This window comes from Saccopteryx leptura, chromosome 3 (genome assembly GCF_036850995.1).
Source record: "Saccopteryx leptura isolate mSacLep1 chromosome 3, mSacLep1_pri_phased_curated, whole genome shotgun sequence".
Classification (NCBI taxonomy): Eukaryota; Metazoa; Chordata; class Mammalia; order Chiroptera; family Emballonuridae; genus Saccopteryx; species Saccopteryx leptura.
The window spans coordinates 73,348,500-73,365,954 of NC_089505.1; the positions used below are offsets into that span (position 1 = coordinate 73,348,500).

At 47.9% G+C, this 17,455-nt stretch overlaps 1 protein-coding gene across 2 annotated transcripts in view; it reads right to left on the reverse strand.

Annotated features, from left to right (window-relative positions):
* Positions 1–11,240: 11,240 nt before the first annotated feature.
* Positions 11,241–17,455, reverse strand: part of PPP2R1A (protein phosphatase 2 scaffold subunit Aalpha) — a 32,595-nt gene continuing 26,380 nt past the window's right edge. Inside the window, exons 13-15 of one of the 2 annotated variants that reach the window (XM_066374178.1) lie at positions 16,482–16,624; positions 13,394–13,485; positions 11,241–11,491 (exon numbers count right to left, since the gene is read on the reverse strand). In XM_066374178.1, the coding sequence (XP_066230275.1) occupies positions 11,472–11,491; positions 13,394–13,485; positions 16,482–16,624 (255 nt within the window). In that variant the 3' untranslated portion in view covers positions 11,241–11,471. Of the gene's footprint in view, positions 11,492–12,791; positions 13,242–13,393; positions 13,486–16,481; positions 16,625–17,455 lie in introns of those variants that run through there. The other variant, XM_066374179.1, reaches the window with a different exon arrangement.

Here is a 17,455-nt window from a genome sequence, read left to right on the forward strand (position 1 = left end):
TCGGTGGATAATGGGGGAAAGCCACGTGAGGAGCCCAGACCCAGAAATTTTGGCTAGGGCCGCCCACAACCAAGCGTGCCAAAAGAAACTTCCCAGAGGCCCTTGGGAAAAGAGCGACCATCCGTCAGCCAGTAAAACACGGGTTACCCCATGCGACTCCTCTGGCCTCTGTCCCCCAGGACCAGAGAACCTTGTTGGACAGGATGCGCTCTGTACTCAAAACAGCCTTTTATTATTCCACACTTCATGGCTCCGGCCCCTTCCTTCCTTCTTGGCAGGGAAAAATACCTTACATTTTGGTGCCAAAACCAGGGAGGAGTTGAAGTCCTCAAGGACCGCTCCTCTTTCCTTCCCTTCTGAGAAAGAACCAGTATCTCCAACCTTCCACCCACTTTGGTGCAAGATGCGGTAAGTCCCCTGCCTCCAGCCTTCTGCTCAGTTCTTTCCACCAAACCGTAGCTACATCAGGGACCTATTTCCGTCACAGTGTGTGTGTACCCATGGAGACGTCCTGAGCACATCCACTTTCCGTATCCATCCGTGGCCAGAGCTTGAGTTTTGGGACGCCAGTTCTCAACTCTGACCACTCCGAGGACTGAGGGTGGCTGTGGGGGCACAGGAATCCAAAAACACTCCTGGAGTTGCCTTACCCGAAATCTCTCCCTCCCTAAAGAAGAAACTGTTCTTCTCCGCTGTGGCCAGGCCACAGAAACCACAGGATAATCAGACCAGGAGGCCTCCTGAAGGGACTTTGAGTTTTAACACCCTCACCAATTTAACTATCGCCAAAAAAGCTGGGAACTGATTGGAGATCCCTTACATTCAGGGCTTCTAATTATTCGCATGCCCATCCTTAATTTCTGTGCCACCTGTCCCACCATGCAGGCCATTTTTGGCCAGAGAGACCTCACCTAAAACCTCTGCTCCTAATCTTTCCTTCACCGTGGACCCCCAACTCTCCCCCCCTCCTGCCTGACCCCCAGGGGCGCCCCTCTCTTGGGACCCCTCTCTGGTCCCTCTGTGGACCTATTCCACTCAAGTCTCTATCCTCCAGAAAGCCCCCTCCCTTTGCAGAATCCTGTTTCTCATTCACTTGCAACTACGTCTCTCTTTCTCCTCCCTTGTTGGCCAGGGGCCCCTCCCTTCTCCACTGTGTTCTTAAGCCCCTCCTCCATCAGGCCATTCTCAGCCTGTCATTGGCCCCTTACACCAGTTTGCAGGATGCACAACCCCAATCTGCTTGAAGGAAGGTCTGGCCCTGTCCTGCCTCTGGCTCTAGCATTTCCAGCTGGATCTGGGTGTGGGCTTCCTAGGAGCCCTCCTCCTTTTATTCTAACCTCAAACCCCTATCCAGGACCTCTGAACATGGCATTTAAAGTTTCCAATGATCATGGCTAGTAGAAAAAGGCCAAGGCTGTTCGCCAGGCCCACATGCAGCAGAAGGTAACACTCCAAACCCAGGCTCTTGTGGCAGCCCTGAGGCCTGCAGAGCAACAGGGGCAAGGCACAGGAAGTGCCCGACTCAAGTCTGGACCACAAAGAGAATCCCCACCAGGAGCTTGCTGTAAGCATGGCAAGCAGGACCACTGTGCCTGACAGTGCCCTTGCCCGCGGCTGCCCATTAAAACCTGCCCTGACTGCAAGCAGCCCAGTCACTGGCAGAGTGATTGCCCCTTCGGGCAACAGGCTTTTCCTCAGTGTCTCTATGTGGAGGACAAGCCACCCAAATGGGAGGCCAATCCAGCCAGGTGGGCCTATCGCTCGAACTCCTAGGACTGACGCCCTGGACTCGGAGACCCCCATGAAACTCACCAAATCCCAGAGTAATGCTGCAAAAACAGTAAGCCCATCTCATTTCTTGTGGACACGGGAGCTACCTTCTCTGTTTTTAAAAAAAAATTTTTTTTTTAAGGTTGGTTTTCTCTTTTATTTCTGTCATTTTTTTTTTTTCATGTGTAGAAATTTGAAACTTTTACTTAAGTCTGTTGATTATTTATTTATTCATTTTTAGAGAGGAGAGAGAGAGGGTGAGAGACAGAGAGACAGAGAGAGAGGAGAGACAGAGAGAGAGAAGGGGGGAGGAGCTGGAAGCATTAACTCCCATATGTGCCTTGACCAGGCAAGCCCAGGGTTTTGAACCGGCGACCTCAGCATTTCCAGGTCTACGCTTTATCCACTGCGCCACCACAGGTCAGGCTACCTTCTCTGTTTTGCCACCACATTCTAGACCTCTAATTCCCTCACAGGTCTCGGTTATGGGAATGGATGGGACCCTTTCTTTTCCCCTTCACACGCCACCCCTGACATGTAGTTTGGACGGAATCCCCTTTTCGCACTCCTTCTTAGTTATGCCATCATGCCCTGTACCCTTTCTGGGTCGAGACATTATACATAGTCTCGGAGCCACTATCTAGCTGACAGCATCTTCCCACTTACTCCTACCATTCCTCAATACCAAGGGCTCCCCCATAATCAATACTACCCTCATTTCTAACCATGTCTCTCGCCTCAAGCTTGCTCCCTTGCAGGATCACTGGCAGTTTGGAACCACTCAACCCTACCCATCTCCAGCTCACCAAAAGGCTGGACTCTGCAAATCCTCCTATTACTCCTCGTTTTTAAAAAAATCCTTACAGAACTGCATCCACGAGGTTTCTCGACTCATGGTCAAACAGATGTTCCTCCTGACACCCCTCAAAGCCACCACCTGCCGGTCTCCCCCTCCCCACAACACCCCTAATCAGCAGGAAGTAGCCAGACAGATATGCAGCACCTCTAGTAACATAAAAAGATTGGAATGTAAGATCAGTGGATAATGAGGGAAGGCCACGTGAGGAGCCCAGAACCGGGAATTTTGGCTAGAGCCGCCTACAACCAAGTGTGCCAAAAGAAACTTCCCAGAGGTCCTTGGGAAAAGAGTGACCGTCCGTCAGCCAGTGAGATTTCACCACGTCATATTAGCTCAACCACCCTAGGGACCCTTTAAATATCTCTCACACGGGTCACCCCATGTGACTCCTCTGGCCTCTGTCCCCCAGGACCAGAAAACTTCATCAGACAGGATGCACTCTGTAGTCAATAAAGCCTTTTATTATTCCACACTTTGTGGCTCCGACCCCTTCCTTCCTTCTCGGCAGGGAAAAATACCTTACAGTATGTATTTTACCTATACACAAATCAAAGTGCAACTCTGGCAAAGAGAGACTTTATACAAAAGATTATTGCCCTGGCCAGGTAGCTCAGTTGTTTAGAGCATTATCCTGTATGAGAAGGTTGCAGGTTCGATCCTTGGTCAGGGCACATACAGGAATCAACCAATGAATGCATAAATAAGTGGAACAACAAATCAATGTTTCTCTCTAAAAATCAGTAAATAAATAAATAAATATATAAATAAATGGGTCTTGGATGGACAGCCCGGTTGATCAGAGCATCATTCAGATATACAGAGGTTGCCGGTTTGATCCTTGGTCGGAGCACATACAGATACTGAGTGATGTTTCTGTCTCTAAAATCAATAAATTAAAAAAATAATATTGTAATAACTGTGTACTGTATGGTGTCAGGGGGCTACTAAATTTAATAGGTGTATCACTTCCTAAGTTATATAAATGTCTAATCACTATGTTGCACACATGAAATCAATATTGTATGTGAAGTGCAACTGAAAAAATTTTTTAAAATATTTAAAAAGTTTTTTTGGTGGACCTGTTGTGGTGCAGTGGATATAACATTGACCTGGAATGCTTAGGTCACCAGTTCGAAACCCTGGGCTTGCCCAGGCAATGCTCATACAGTAAGTAGTTACTACGAGTTGATGCTTCCTGCTACCCGCCCCCTTCTCTCTCTCTCTTCTTTCTCTAAAATCAAAAATAAAATCTTTTTTAAAAAAGCCACTTTTTTTTAAAAGATAAAGGGAGATGAGAAGCATCAACTCGTAGTTGTACAATAGTTGTGTCACTTTAGTTCACTGATTGCTTCTTTTACGTGCCCTTTTGCAGGGGAGCTCAAGGTGAGTCAGTGACCTTTGGGCTCAAGCTAGTGACCTTGGGATGACCACACGCTCAAGTCAGCAACCTCAGGGTTTCGGCCCTGCAACCTCATTGACCCAGGTTAATGCTCTATCCACTGCACCACCACCGGTCAAGCTACAAAGTCTTCAAAAATAAATCTGAGCCTGACCAGGCGGTGGCACAGTGGATGGAGCGTCCGACTGGGATGCAGGGGACCCAGGTTCGTAACCCCAAGGTCGCCAGCTTGAGCGCAGGCTCATCTGGTTTGAGGAAAAGCCCACCAGCTTGAACCCAAGGCCACTGGCTCCAGCAGGGGGTTACTCCGTCTGCTGAAGGCCCGCGGCACGTATGGGAGAGCAGTCAATGAACAACTAAGGTGTTGCAATGCGCAATGAAAAACTAATGATTGATGCTTCTCATCTCTCTCCGTTCCTGTCTGTCCCTGTCTATCCCTCTCTCTGTCTCTGTAAAAAATAAAAATTAAAAAAAAGAAATAAATCTGAGATGTTCTCCTTCATTTTCTTCTAAACAAGTCATTTATTACCTCTAAAATTTACTTCCAAAATCACTCAGAATCAGTTTGTTATATATGTAGTTAGTGATTTAAATCTTTTTTTTCAGTCTAGATAATAAATTTCTTTTTCTTTTCCAAAATAGACAGACACCCACATGCACCCCAACGAGGATCCACCTGGCAACCTCTGTCTCAGGCCAATTTTCTGCCCACCTAGGGCCATGCTCACAACTGAGCTATTATTAGCACCTGAGGTGGAAGATCCACAGAGCTATCCCCAGCGCCTGGGGCAAATGAGCTTGAAACAATTGAGGTACGGCTGCAGGAGGGGGAGAGGGAGAGAGAGAGAGAGAGAGAGAGAGAGAGAGAGAGAGAGAGAGAGAAAGAGAGAGGGAGGGAGGGAGGGAGGGAGAGGGAGAGAGAGAGAAGGGAAAGAAAAGCAGATGGTCGCTTCTCCTGTGTGCCCTGACCAGGAATCGAACCTGGGACATCCACACACCAGGCTGACACTCTACCACTGAGTCAACCAGCCAGGGCCAAGATAACACATTTCAATTTATTCTAAAAATGTATTTGGCCTCCTTTTTATTTGCTGTCACCTATCATTGCCTCATTGAGTTTAATATCACCCCATCCTCAGAATTGACTTTCTGTCATGTCTCCTGTTAATTCTGTCCCTTCTCGTACCTTTCAATCTTTATAACCTTAGTATGACACATAATCGTTAGTCTTGATGTAAAAAATCTGCAGTAGACTTTTTTTGTGAAGGGGACTGATTATTCCTATGCTTCTTTTTGAGGAAGAAAGGAAGGAGGAGAGACAGAAACATTGACCTGCACCTTTGCATATTGGGACAACACTAACCACTGGCCAAGGCAACTCCCATGCTTTAACAGCCAAGTTGCTGTAAGTGCTTTCACAACTTCTATCAATCAGCTCTGTCCTGAATGGTCTTTTCAAGCCAAGGTCTGTCTTCTCTCTGTCCAGGAAAAAGGGCAGATTACTTGACCCACACAATAAAGACAATGCCTCCTTCTGAGGCAAAATTTTGGCAGGTTTGCTTGTGACCAACTTGAAAAGATGGAAATTTTTTTTTTTCTTCTTTTTTTTTTTTCTGAAGCTGGAAACAGGGAGAGACAGTCAGACAGACTCCCGCCTGCGCCCAACCGGGATCCACCCGGCACGCCCACCAGGTGGCGATGCTCTGCCCACCAGGGGGCGATGCTCTGCCCCTCTGGGGCATCACTCTGTTGCAACCAGAGCCACTCTAGCGCTTGGGGCAGAGGCCAAGGAGCCATCCCCAGCGCCCGGGCCATCTTTGCTCCAATGGAGCCTCGGCTGCGGGAGGGGAAGAGAGAGACAGAGAGGAAGGAGAGGGGGAGGGTTGGAGAAGCAGATGGGCGCTTCTCCTGTGTGCCCTGGCCGGGAATTGAACCCGGGACTTCTGCACGCCAGGCCAACGCTCTACCACTGAGCCAACCGGCCAGGGTAAAAGATGGAAATTTCTTAACCTTTATACTTTTTAGTTATGATGCAAACCTAGGATGTGTACAGATCCACCCGGGCCTCTTTGTATCACCTCTGTGCCACGTGGGGTGGACAAGGGGAGCAAATGCAAACATGAGGCTGCTCGAGGGATTGGCTTGTCCTGTCTGTCCCAGAGGGCTGCTGGCTCTGGCATATTCTAAGCGCCCAGAGGCCAGTGAGAACAGAGGTTTCAGTGAACATACAAGCAGCCATCATAACCCCCATGAGCCTTTCTATAGAAATACAAAAACCCACCCTAAACTTACAGAATTCCAATAACCAAAATGGTCTTGAAAAAACTTACTACAAAGCTACAGGAATTAAAGCTGTGTGGCACAGCCACTGAAAAACGGGATGGTGTTTCCTCAGAAAATTATCATAAAAATAGAATCATATTGGAAGCATGGTCTCAAAGAAAGATTTATATATCTTCATTACTCACAATAGCTAATGTGGAAGCAACCCAATTGCCTGTTGATGTATAAGTGAAGTTAAACATGGCATGTATATACAATGGGATACAATTCAGCCTTAAAAGAAAGGACATTCTGCAATGTAACACAACACAGATGAATCTTGAGGACATTACGCTGAGTGAAATAAGCCAGTCACAGGAGGACAAAGACCGGATGATTCTACTTAAGAGATCATCAAAATCACAGAGACAGACAGTAGAGAGGTGGTTTCCAGGGACTGAGGGGAAGAATAGGAAGTTATTGAGTTATTGTTTAATGGGTATAGAGTTTGTCTTACAAGATTAAATGAGTGGAAGAGCTGGATGGTAACTTCAAAATGGTTTAAAAAAATCCAAAATAGTTAAAATAGTAAACTTTGTTATGTATTATTTTACAATAAAAAAACCCCAAAACATTTCTTTTTTAAATTCAGTCAAAATGAGAACATCCAGGAAAGACACGGCTCCAGAACCTGGCTCAAGCAGTCCTTCACCAGCTCCCTCAGTGCCCCGAACATTCCACACCTGTGGGTGAGTGAGGCCCAGGCTTACAAGGCCTGGGTTCTACCCCTCAGCATCCAGGAGAGGAAAAAGACCAGCAGCTCCACAATTGTCACACCATTAGGAACTAAAAGCTTGGGAAGTCAGAAACTAGACTCTGACTTCAGAGAGGTGGCCTGAAATTGATGCTGGATGTCTTCCCGGGGAATGGCTGACCCCAGCCACCAAGAGCATCTGATTTTCCCAGTGGAGTCCAAGGAGCCAGAGGAATGCTCTCTCTCCCATGGCTTTGCCTAAATGAACACGCACAGCAGCTCTCACCCTGTGGTCCCCACCCTGTACACACTGGAGAGCCGTGTTTCTCAACTATGGGCCCACTGACCGCTGCCAGTCCATGAGAGTTAACCACTCCGATGCTGTATGAAGATTACAGACCCAATGACTATAATCTTCATACATCAAGGTGGGTCTATGATCTTCATACAACATAAGGCTGAGTCTATAATCCTCATACAACATAAGGGTGGGTCTGTATCTTCATACATTAAGTAGAAACAGGGGCTCTTCCCCAGGGTAGTGAAAATCCTTACTTAGCGAGAGGCATGTTGTCGCGGGGCAGCCATCACTGCCAGAAAGTTCCTCAGCATTATCTTTTAAAAAGCATAATTGCCACACAAATAGCAGGTTGGCCTACCAACAAACAATAAACTTGATCTTTGGACTGAATGTAAAATGTTGCAGAATGCTGCTCCCAACATCTGCAGATTACACATTCTATTCAACGATATACAGAGATTTACAGTCTGACCAGGCGGTTGCGCAGTGGATAGAATGTCCGACTGGGAAGCTGAGAAGCCAGGACCCCGAGGTCGCTGACTTGATCATGTGCTCACTGGGATGGAGTGTGGGATCATAGATATGATCCAATGGTCACTGGCTTCAGCAAGGGGTCACTTGGTCTGCTGCACCCCTGCAGTCAAGACACATATGAGAAAGCAATCAATGAACAACTAAGGTGCAGCAACTATGAGTTGATGCTTCTCATCTCTCTCCTTTCTTCTCTGTCCCTCTCTCTCGCTAAAAGAGAGAGAGAGAGATAGATACCGGGTCCGTAAATTTCAGCAGCTTTACAATTTTTTTTATATATCAAATATATTCTCTGGAAATAATTCAAAGATGCTAGGAATTGATTCTAGCAAACGTGTTTAGAAAATCCTCTTTTAAACAGCACTTAAAACAAATAACATATTTACAATAACTTTGTGAAGAGAAGAAAACTCCATTTTCTACTTAGAAAACGCACTTACCTGGACCAAGGGTTGGTTAACTACAGTCTATGGGCCTAATCTGTGGCTTGGTGGTGATTGTTTTTCATTGAGATGTAATTCACATATCATAAATCTGTAGTATACAATTCACTGGCTTTTTAGCATATTTACAAAGGTGTGCAAAGATCTCCACCAAAAAAAACCCCCCAAAACAAACAAAAAAAAATCAATTCCATAACCCCAAAAAGAAACCCCATAACCATTAAGCAGTCACTTACCATTGACCTGTGGCTTCCCAGCCACTAATCTACTTGGTCTCTACAGACTTGCTGCAGATAAATTCCCCTTGGTGGCGATGTGTTCAAAGAGACAATGGTCTGTAGACTTCTTTCATTTGGTGTCTTTGCCTGGTCTAAGCATCTGGGTAATGCTGGCCTCAGAATGAGTAGGGAAGTGTACCGTCCCTTTCTACTTAAAAGAGCTTGTGAAGAATTAGTATTCTTTAAATGCTTTGGTAGAATTTAGTGAAACCATCAGGGCCCGGGATTTTCTCTGTGGATATTACTTTGGTTGCAAATTCAATATATTCTTTTTGCATGTGTGTTTATCTGTGACAGAGACAGAGAGAGGGACAGATAGGGACAGACAGAAAGAGAGATGAGAAGCATCAATTATCAGTTTTTCGTTGCGACACCTTAGTTGTTCATTGACTGCTTTCTCATATGTGCCTTGACCATGGGCCTTCAGCAGACCAAGTAACCCTGTAGTTAGCCAGCGACCTTGGGTCCTATCTGGTGAGCTTTGTTCAAACCAGATGAGCCCGCACTCAAGCTGGTAACCTCGGGGTCTCAAACCTGGGTCCTCCGCATCCCAGTCAAGTCCAACGCTCTATTCACCGAGCCACCGCCCGGTCAGACTCAATATATTCTTAACATAAATATTTCTGCTGTGGTTTCTATTCCCTGTAAGAGAATAAAATTCAACAGCAGTCTAAGTCAGGATTTGTCAGTATAGCAGCTGAGGTCAGACTGTGTTTTGCCCCCAGTAACTCATGAAAAAGTCTACAGGGATTTCTACAAAGTGCATCATGGCTAAGAGATCAGGTCCCACATTTCCTACGGTGCCAGAAGCCAGCCACGCCCTGCTTTTCTTCCTCTAGTTTGTGGGGCTAGCTTCCCCCCTTGGCTGGGCCCTGGGGGATCTTAAGCTACCAAAGTATTTTTTCTTCTGGATTTGTGGGGTTCTAAACTGGCCAGTCTGTATGAGCCCACATCACACCCAAAACTGTGGGTCTGTTCCCCTAGCTCTAAAATACAGCTGCACCAGGGGACTAAAGAAGAGTGCTTGGAGTGGGGCCTTCCTCCAGTCAGGGGAGCCGAGAACAAGGCACGTGCTGAGACTTCAGATGTTTTGATTAGATGTGAAGACAGGAAGGCCACTCCTTCTGTTACTTTGTTGGTTTGAAAAACAGTAGTATTACATCTACCACTTGAATCTCTGTCCTCTTTGCTTGGCCACAGCCCCAGCTGAGGCCTTGTCCTACCCTCTAGGACCATCACGCCTGCCACCCCTGTTCTCCGGGCCTTGTCTGATCCAGAAGGATCTTCGCATGCCTTCCTGGACCCTGTCCCTCAGGGTCAAGTTTAAGCCCTTCACCCTGATATTTGGAGGCTCTGGGATCTGGCCCCTACATTCTTCTCCGAGCTCACCTGTACCATGCCACTTCTCCCCTAGCCCGCTCTCCGTACTGAACTCTTGGTGCCCTAGAGTGAGGAGGGGAAGCTTTGCAGGCAGAGGTTCTCATTACAACCAAAGGGTCAGGGATGTTGAAGCATGTGGGTTTACAGGAACCCAGGATGTTTTCCAGGGAGAAGTGCTGAGGCTGGGCAGACTTGCATCCTGGTTGCCAAGGTGACTGCATCCTGCCCTTGACTCCTCCATCCAGGAGTTACCAAGTCCCAGTCTGTCTCCTTGGGGATCTTCTTCTATTCCCCTTTTTACCCACCATTTCTGCCTACTCCACAGTACCTGCTCCAACTCCTCTCACTTAGACCACAATCCTCAGAGGCCTCTTGTCCTCATGAAGCTGTCACTCCTTTGCCAAAACACCCCATGGCTACTGCTGCCTTGCAGGATCACTCAAACCTTCAGCTTGCTGCAAAATGCTTATCAGCCTCATCTCCTCATGCTGCTGACCCCAGCACATCAGTAGTGGAGCTCAGCTGAACTCTAAGTTGTCACCGCACCGCGTGGGGCACTGTCACACTGGCAGCCACCATATGTGCCTACAGGCTTTCACATCCTGGCTGGCCCTTGTCACACTGACTCTCAGTTTGACTTGTGGCTGGTTTCGGCTGGTGGTGCAAGCATAGGTGTGAAAAGCATTTGTCAACTCCTTCTCTTGGAAACTGCTTTTGAGATGCATGTTGTCAGATCAAGAGGACCGGCCAACCTGGACAGGCTCCGTGGGGAAAGGTGCTGTCCCAGGCCTCCCAGCTCAGGTGTCAGCCATGGGAATGAAAAAGACATCTCAAACATGTCGGCCCAAGGAGACACCACAAGGAGCACAAAGACCTTTTGACTGAGCCAAGCCCGGACTACAGAGTTATGAGAAATAATATGTCTTTATTGTTTTAAGTCTCTAAGCTTTGGGGATGTGTTGCTATGCAGGAAAACATAACTAAAAAACCACGGATCACTCATTTCAATGTCCCTTCAACTATTACTGGTCGGTTGCCTGTTGCTTATTAAGCTAGAACATTCAACATCATGCTGAAAGTAATCATAACACCCCTCAACTTTCCCACCTCGTGAATTCTTCACTCACTCAAGTCCTTTAAATATTTATATCCTAGGACAGGTACATTTGTGTCATGGGTCCAGGGGTGGTCACAATGAGTTTAAACCATAGGCCTTGCCCTATGAAAATAACATAACACAAGCTAATAATGGGAGGAGCAGGGTTTCCTTTACTCTCAACCCTCTAGGGTCCAAATGGGCCAAATCTAACAAACAGTAAGACTTAGTAATGTAAGGACTGAGCTGGTGAAATCACCCTGCCACCCAATATACTGAATGCCACTCCACCCTGCTGAGCCAAATTTCACTCAAGTATCACGTCGTCTGTGAAACCTTACTCGCACGTCATCCACTAAGTCTCTTGCTCCTCTCTCCAGGACTCTTTGGCCCTTGCATCAGTTAGAATTCAGGTGACCTGCAAGTGATGAAATCCCAAACGAACAGTCACTCAAACAGTTTAACATGCCCAGGTCACTGATACTGATTTGTGAGTCATCACAGAAGGATCTATATTTTTCCCGTCTTGTTCTGCTGCCTTACTGGGCCTACACTCCTAAGATCAGTCTCTGGGCCAAGATGGCAGCTCCCACTCTGGCCACTGGGTTTGTATTCCAGGGCACAGGAAGGAGGCAAGGAGGGGAACACATCTCCTCTCAGGAACACTTCCCTTACAAGCTGCATATGCCACTTCTGTTCACATATTATTAGCCAGAATTTAGTTACCGTGCCAAACCAAAATTCAAGAAACCTGGGAAAAGGCCTGAAATTCAGAGAGTCAAGTCTATTGGTAAAGAAGTGGGAGGATGGGGGTGTGGGGAGCGAGAAGGGAAAGGCAGACTAAGCGGTGATGGGAGACCTGCCTTGGGGCAGTACGCACACAGCCCAATGTGCAGACACCATTACAGGATGCCCCAAGACCCTGGCCAGCTAGCTCAGGAGTAGAACATTGGCCCGACATGTGGAAGTCCTGGGTTCAATTCCCAGGCAGGGCACACAGGAGAAGTGCCCATATGCTTCTCCACCCTTCCCCCTCTCCTTTCTCCTATCTCTCTCTTCCTCTCCTGCAGCCAAGGCTCCACAGAAGCAAAGTTGGCCTGGGAGCTGAGGATGGCTCCATGGCCTCCGCCTCAGATGCTAGAATGGCTCCGGTTGCAACAGAGCAATGCCCCAGAAGAGTAAAGCATCGCCCCCAGTGGGCATGCCGGTGGATGCTGGTCGGGCGCATGCAGGAGTCTGTCCTCCCCACTTCTCACTTCAGAAAAATAATAATAAAAAAAAGAATGCCCGGACCACTGCTCAGTGCCAGGCCGTGGCCCACCAGACATGCATTAACGCATTCTGTCTTCACAGCCAGCCCTGCGCTCTACATTCTAGTAATCCCCATCCTACACAGCACAAACTAAGTTCAGAGACTGGTCACCTCTGCATGGTCACACAGCTACTAACTGAGAGAACTGGGATTTGGACCCAGGCAGTCTGGTTCCAAGGCACTTGGTCTTAACCACCATATACTCAGTCAATGTCTACAAGACTGAGCCAGTCCCAAGACCCTGCCGGCTGCGACACCTCACGGGCCCCCTATTCCACAGGCCAGCTGCACTTCCCACAGAAAGCCTACCCCCAGTAATCAGGGCTTCCCCAGACAGAAGGGCAGAGACCATGGCCCTCACATGGAAACCTTCCTTCATGCTAGTGACTAAGTCCAGAGGACCAGCTGTTTCTAGACCTTTATTTCTCTGTGAAAAGGGAAAAACAAGGAATAAAATAAAAACGGCACAGTTGACACAAATAAAACTGAAGGAGGAGGAAGGCAGGGAGGTGGAAAAGGTGGGGCAGGGGGGTCCCCATTACAGCAGTAGGAACCAGTGACCAGGGAGGCTCACCTCTCTCCACTGTGGGTGGGAGTGGCCGCCCCTTCCTCCCAGGGTCCCTGTCCTGTCCCATCTTGTGTTCCTCCAGCTCCTTGGGAGGTGGACAGTAAGAAGTCGGATTCCCAGACTGGGGAGAGGAGGAACTGTGCTGGGGTAGGGACCTGGGGTCAGACCATGCACAGGGAGTGAGAGCCAGAGGTCCCCCACTATCTCCCAGAGGAGGGAACTTGGGGGGAGAGGTGGACACCAGAGGCCGGTGTTGGCTCCTCTTCCAGCATCAGGCGAGAGACAGAACTGGGGGGAACAGGAACAGGCGGGAGTCAGAACCACAGTAAACCCCTGCCCACGACTGCTCCTGCATCTCCCCTGCCAGGAGCCGGGCTCCCAGGCCCAGGCCCTGCCTTGCATGCCACCCTCCCACTGGGGCCGAGTTCTCCAAGCCTCACCGGTCAGAGCCTCCTGGGCAAAGTATTTGACGTCCACGTCCTGGTCCTGGGTCAGTTTCTCTAAGATGGGCTTGACTTCACTCTGCAGTGTGCTGCAAGGAAAAGGGGAAGACAAGGGAAAGGGTGAGGCAGGCAGGGATGGCATGCGGCAAGCAAAGGCCCAGGTGAGAGGTGCAGACAAAGGCACGCACGGAAAGTAAGATGACTCGGGCCCAGAACAGGCACAGGGAGGTCAGACAGTCTCAGCAAGTGGGCCAGAGAATCACAGAACCCACAAGTCTCCGAGGGTCAGCAGATGGATGTCTTTCATTCATTTAACTGTTTACTGAGGCCTGCTAAGGGTGGGATGTGAACAGAGAGGTAAATCTAACATCCTCGATGCTTGCTCATGAGGAGCTTGGGAGAGAAGGGAGACACAGAGCCAACTGATGATAAGGAAGAGAGGAGGGGCAATTGCTGAAAGGGAAGTCCCTACAGGAGCTCCTGGTTCGGGGGCCCAGGGAAATCTGTCTGCATTGACAGTCCACTGTTTTGGGAAATGAAGGTGGAATTCAGAGACACACTAAGGTTGTAATGCTGTATCCTGGAACCAATGCAGGGAGAGACATCAGAGGGGCAGGCATTATGTGTCCCCTTTCAGGTGACAACTCATGTCTGTCATCTAGATCTGTTTTATCTATTTTTTTTTTAATTTTTATTTATTTATTTTTTTTACAGAGTGAGTCAGAGAGAGGGATAGACAGGGACAGACAGACAGGAACGGAGAGAGATGAGAAGCATCAATCATTAGTTTTTCATTGCGCGTTGCAACATCTTAGTTGTTCATTGATTGCTTTCTCATATGTGCCTTGACCACGGGCCTTCAGCAGACCGAGTAACCCCTTGCTGGAGCCAGCGACCTTGGGTTCAAGCTGGTGGGCTTTTCTTCAAACCAGATGAGCCTGCACTCAAGCTGGCGACCATGGGGTCTCGAACCCAGGGTCCTCTGCATCCCAATCCGACGCTTTATCCACTGCGCCACCGCCTGGTCAGGCTGTTTTATCTATTTTTGAACTTGATATAAATAGAATCACAGTATACATTTTTTGTTGTTGTTTTTTTGTATTTTTCTGAAGTGAGAGACAGGGAGAGAGACAGACTCCCGCATGTGCCCAACCGCAATCCACCCGGCATGTCCATCAGGGGCTGATGCTCTGCCCATCTGGGGCGTTGCTCCGTTGCAACCAGAGCCATGCTAGCAGCTGAGGTGGAGGCCATGGAGCCATCCTCAGCGCCAGGGCCAACTTTGCTCCAATGGAGCCTTGGCTGCGGGAGGGGAAGAGAGAGATAGAAAGGAGAAGGGGGAAGGGTGGAGAAGCAGATGGGTGCTTCTCCTGTGTGCCCTGCTTGGGAATCAAACCTGGGACTTCCACAAGCCTAGCTGATGCTCTACCACTGAGCCAACCAGACAGGGCAGTATACTTTTCTTGTGGGATTTTCACACAACATAATGGCATGAGTTGTGACCATCAGCTACGTGGTTGAGTATAGCGGGTGTCTTTTCATTGCTGAACAGTCCTCTTTGTATGAATGAACCACAATTTACCCCCTGCACTGGTGATAGGCTCTTGGGTTGTTTCCATTTCCAGGACAATATGAATAAAACCACCACAAACATACTTTTGTTAGATTGTACCCATCTACAGCCCTACCTGCAGTGCAGGAGAATTCCAGCCCATTTACCAACACCAAATGACCGGGCTTTTCAAAGTCTAGCCATTCTGGGGGTGTCTCCATTTGCATTTTCCCGATGGTTAGAGATATTGAGCATCAGGTCACACACACTCACTGGCTATTTGGAGATCTCTTTTCTAAGCTCCTGCTCAGGTCTTTTTTTTTTTTGCCCACCTCTTTCTTGGGTTTTCTTTCTCGTATTGACTTGCAGGACAGTATTCTGGATAAGGTGTCCTGTCAGAAACACGTATCACAAACACCTCCTCCTGGTCAGTGGCTTCTTGCTCTCTTGTTCTCACAATGTTCCGCTGATAAAGTTTATTTTACTGAAGGTCAACTTTTCCTCTGGTGAGCTGCTTAACAAACCTGTGCCTACCTTAAGTCTTGAGGATGGTTTCTGATGCTTTCTTCTAGGATCTTCATTTTTCAATTTTTCTGATTCTGGTCTGTTATCTAATTTTTTTATGCCCTGAGATGGGAGGTTTTTTTTCCCTCGTACAAATCAAACTGATGCAGCCATATAGGGAAAATACCTCCATTCCACCCTGCACTGCAGGGGCACAAGCTATATCCACGTGGCTGTTCCTGAGCCCTTCACCCTGTATCACTGGCTATTTGAATACTGTGCCAACAACTCACTTTTTAATGACAGCAGCGTCAACCAGTAAGACTGGGTACCTGGAAGTATAAGCCTTCCAACTCTGTTCTTCTTTAGGACTGCCTTGGCTTTTCAGATCTTTGCATTTCCAAGTCCATTCCAGAACCAACCTATCAATTTTTCATTAAAAAAGTTGCTGACATTGACTGAGATTATATTGAACCTATATATGAATTTGAGGAACAATCCTATCCAGAAATAATATATTGGTCTTTCAGTTTTCAAAGCAATGGTTTTATAGTTTTCACAGAAGTGTTACACATCTCTCATTAACTTTATTCCTGGGTAGTTAATGGTTTTGGTGCAACTACAAATTGTACATAATTATATTAGACATTTTACATACGTATAATGTCAAGTATATTATATATATAATATATGGTTATGTATGTATTAGGTACATTACACATTCTACATGTAATGCAGAATACATTACACTTTACATATATAATTGTAAATGATATTTGTATCTGTTAATTCTACTCTCTAATGATTTGTCGCTAGTATACAGAACTGCCACCTCACTCGCTACTGCTATGTGATGTAGGCTATGTGAATTCTCATTCTGTATCTGAGGAAAGTAAGACCTGGGAAGAAGACACCAGCCAGTCACACAGAAAGTGAAGAACAGTGCTGGATCTCAAACTCTAGCCTCTGGCTTCAAAGGTCAAAAATGAAGATGACCATAACTTGTGTAAGGGTCGGTCCCAGCCTCACCTGTTGTCCAGAATGGGTCCTATCTTCTGCAGAGACTTGGCCACGTTAAAGCGGACATTGGCAACAGGGTCCCCAGCCATACGCAGAACAGTAGGCAGCATGTGCTTGGTGGTGATGTCCTGCCCACAGACCTCAGACAGCACCTGGAGGTGAGTGGCAGACACGTGGTTGGCCCATGTTCATGGCTCACTCCCTCTTCCCCTTCCTCAGGGACCCCCAGGCCTGAGGGTAAAGCTGTGCAGTACAGGGACTCTGAGCCCAGAGCTGCCCACCTGGGGACAATTCTTTCTCCTGAAGCCTCCATCTCCCCAGACTCTGTCCTAACACCACTGTCTCCCTGCCCTGGACATGCCCAGTGCAGGCGGTCCCAGACCCCATTCCCTGAGCTCACACTCCCCTTCATCCCCTGGGGATGAGCCTTGATTTCGAACCCCCAGGATCCCGGTCTTAGTTCAGTGGTAGCCAAGGTGAGGTGTGGGCAGAAAATTACCAGAGCACTTAGGTCTAATTGTTTTTAAATGTTACTCTTTCATCCCAAGCTAGGTGTCTGTATGGTTTATTGAAATGATTAGAAAGAAGCAGCTGCCCGTTGCCTGTACAACTCGATTACGTCATGACCTAATGAAAGCGGCACTGTGACTGCAGCACGGATCCTTTCCAGGGGGACAACCCAAGCACTCAGCCATCAGGTCCCTGTCCCAAGGTCCACAGCCAACACATCACAGAGCTAGAACTAAAAACTAGCTCTGACTCTAGAGCAGGAGTCCCCAAACTACGGCCCGCGGGCCACATGTGGCCCTGAGGTCATTTATCCGGCCCCCTGCCACACTTCCAAAAGGGGCACCTCTTTCATTGGTCAGTGAGAGGAGCACTGTATGTGGTGGCCCTCCAACAGTCTGAGGGACAGTGAACTGGCCCCCTGTGTAAAAAGTTTGGGGACCCCTGCTCTAGAGCCTGCTCACTGCCTCATGCTA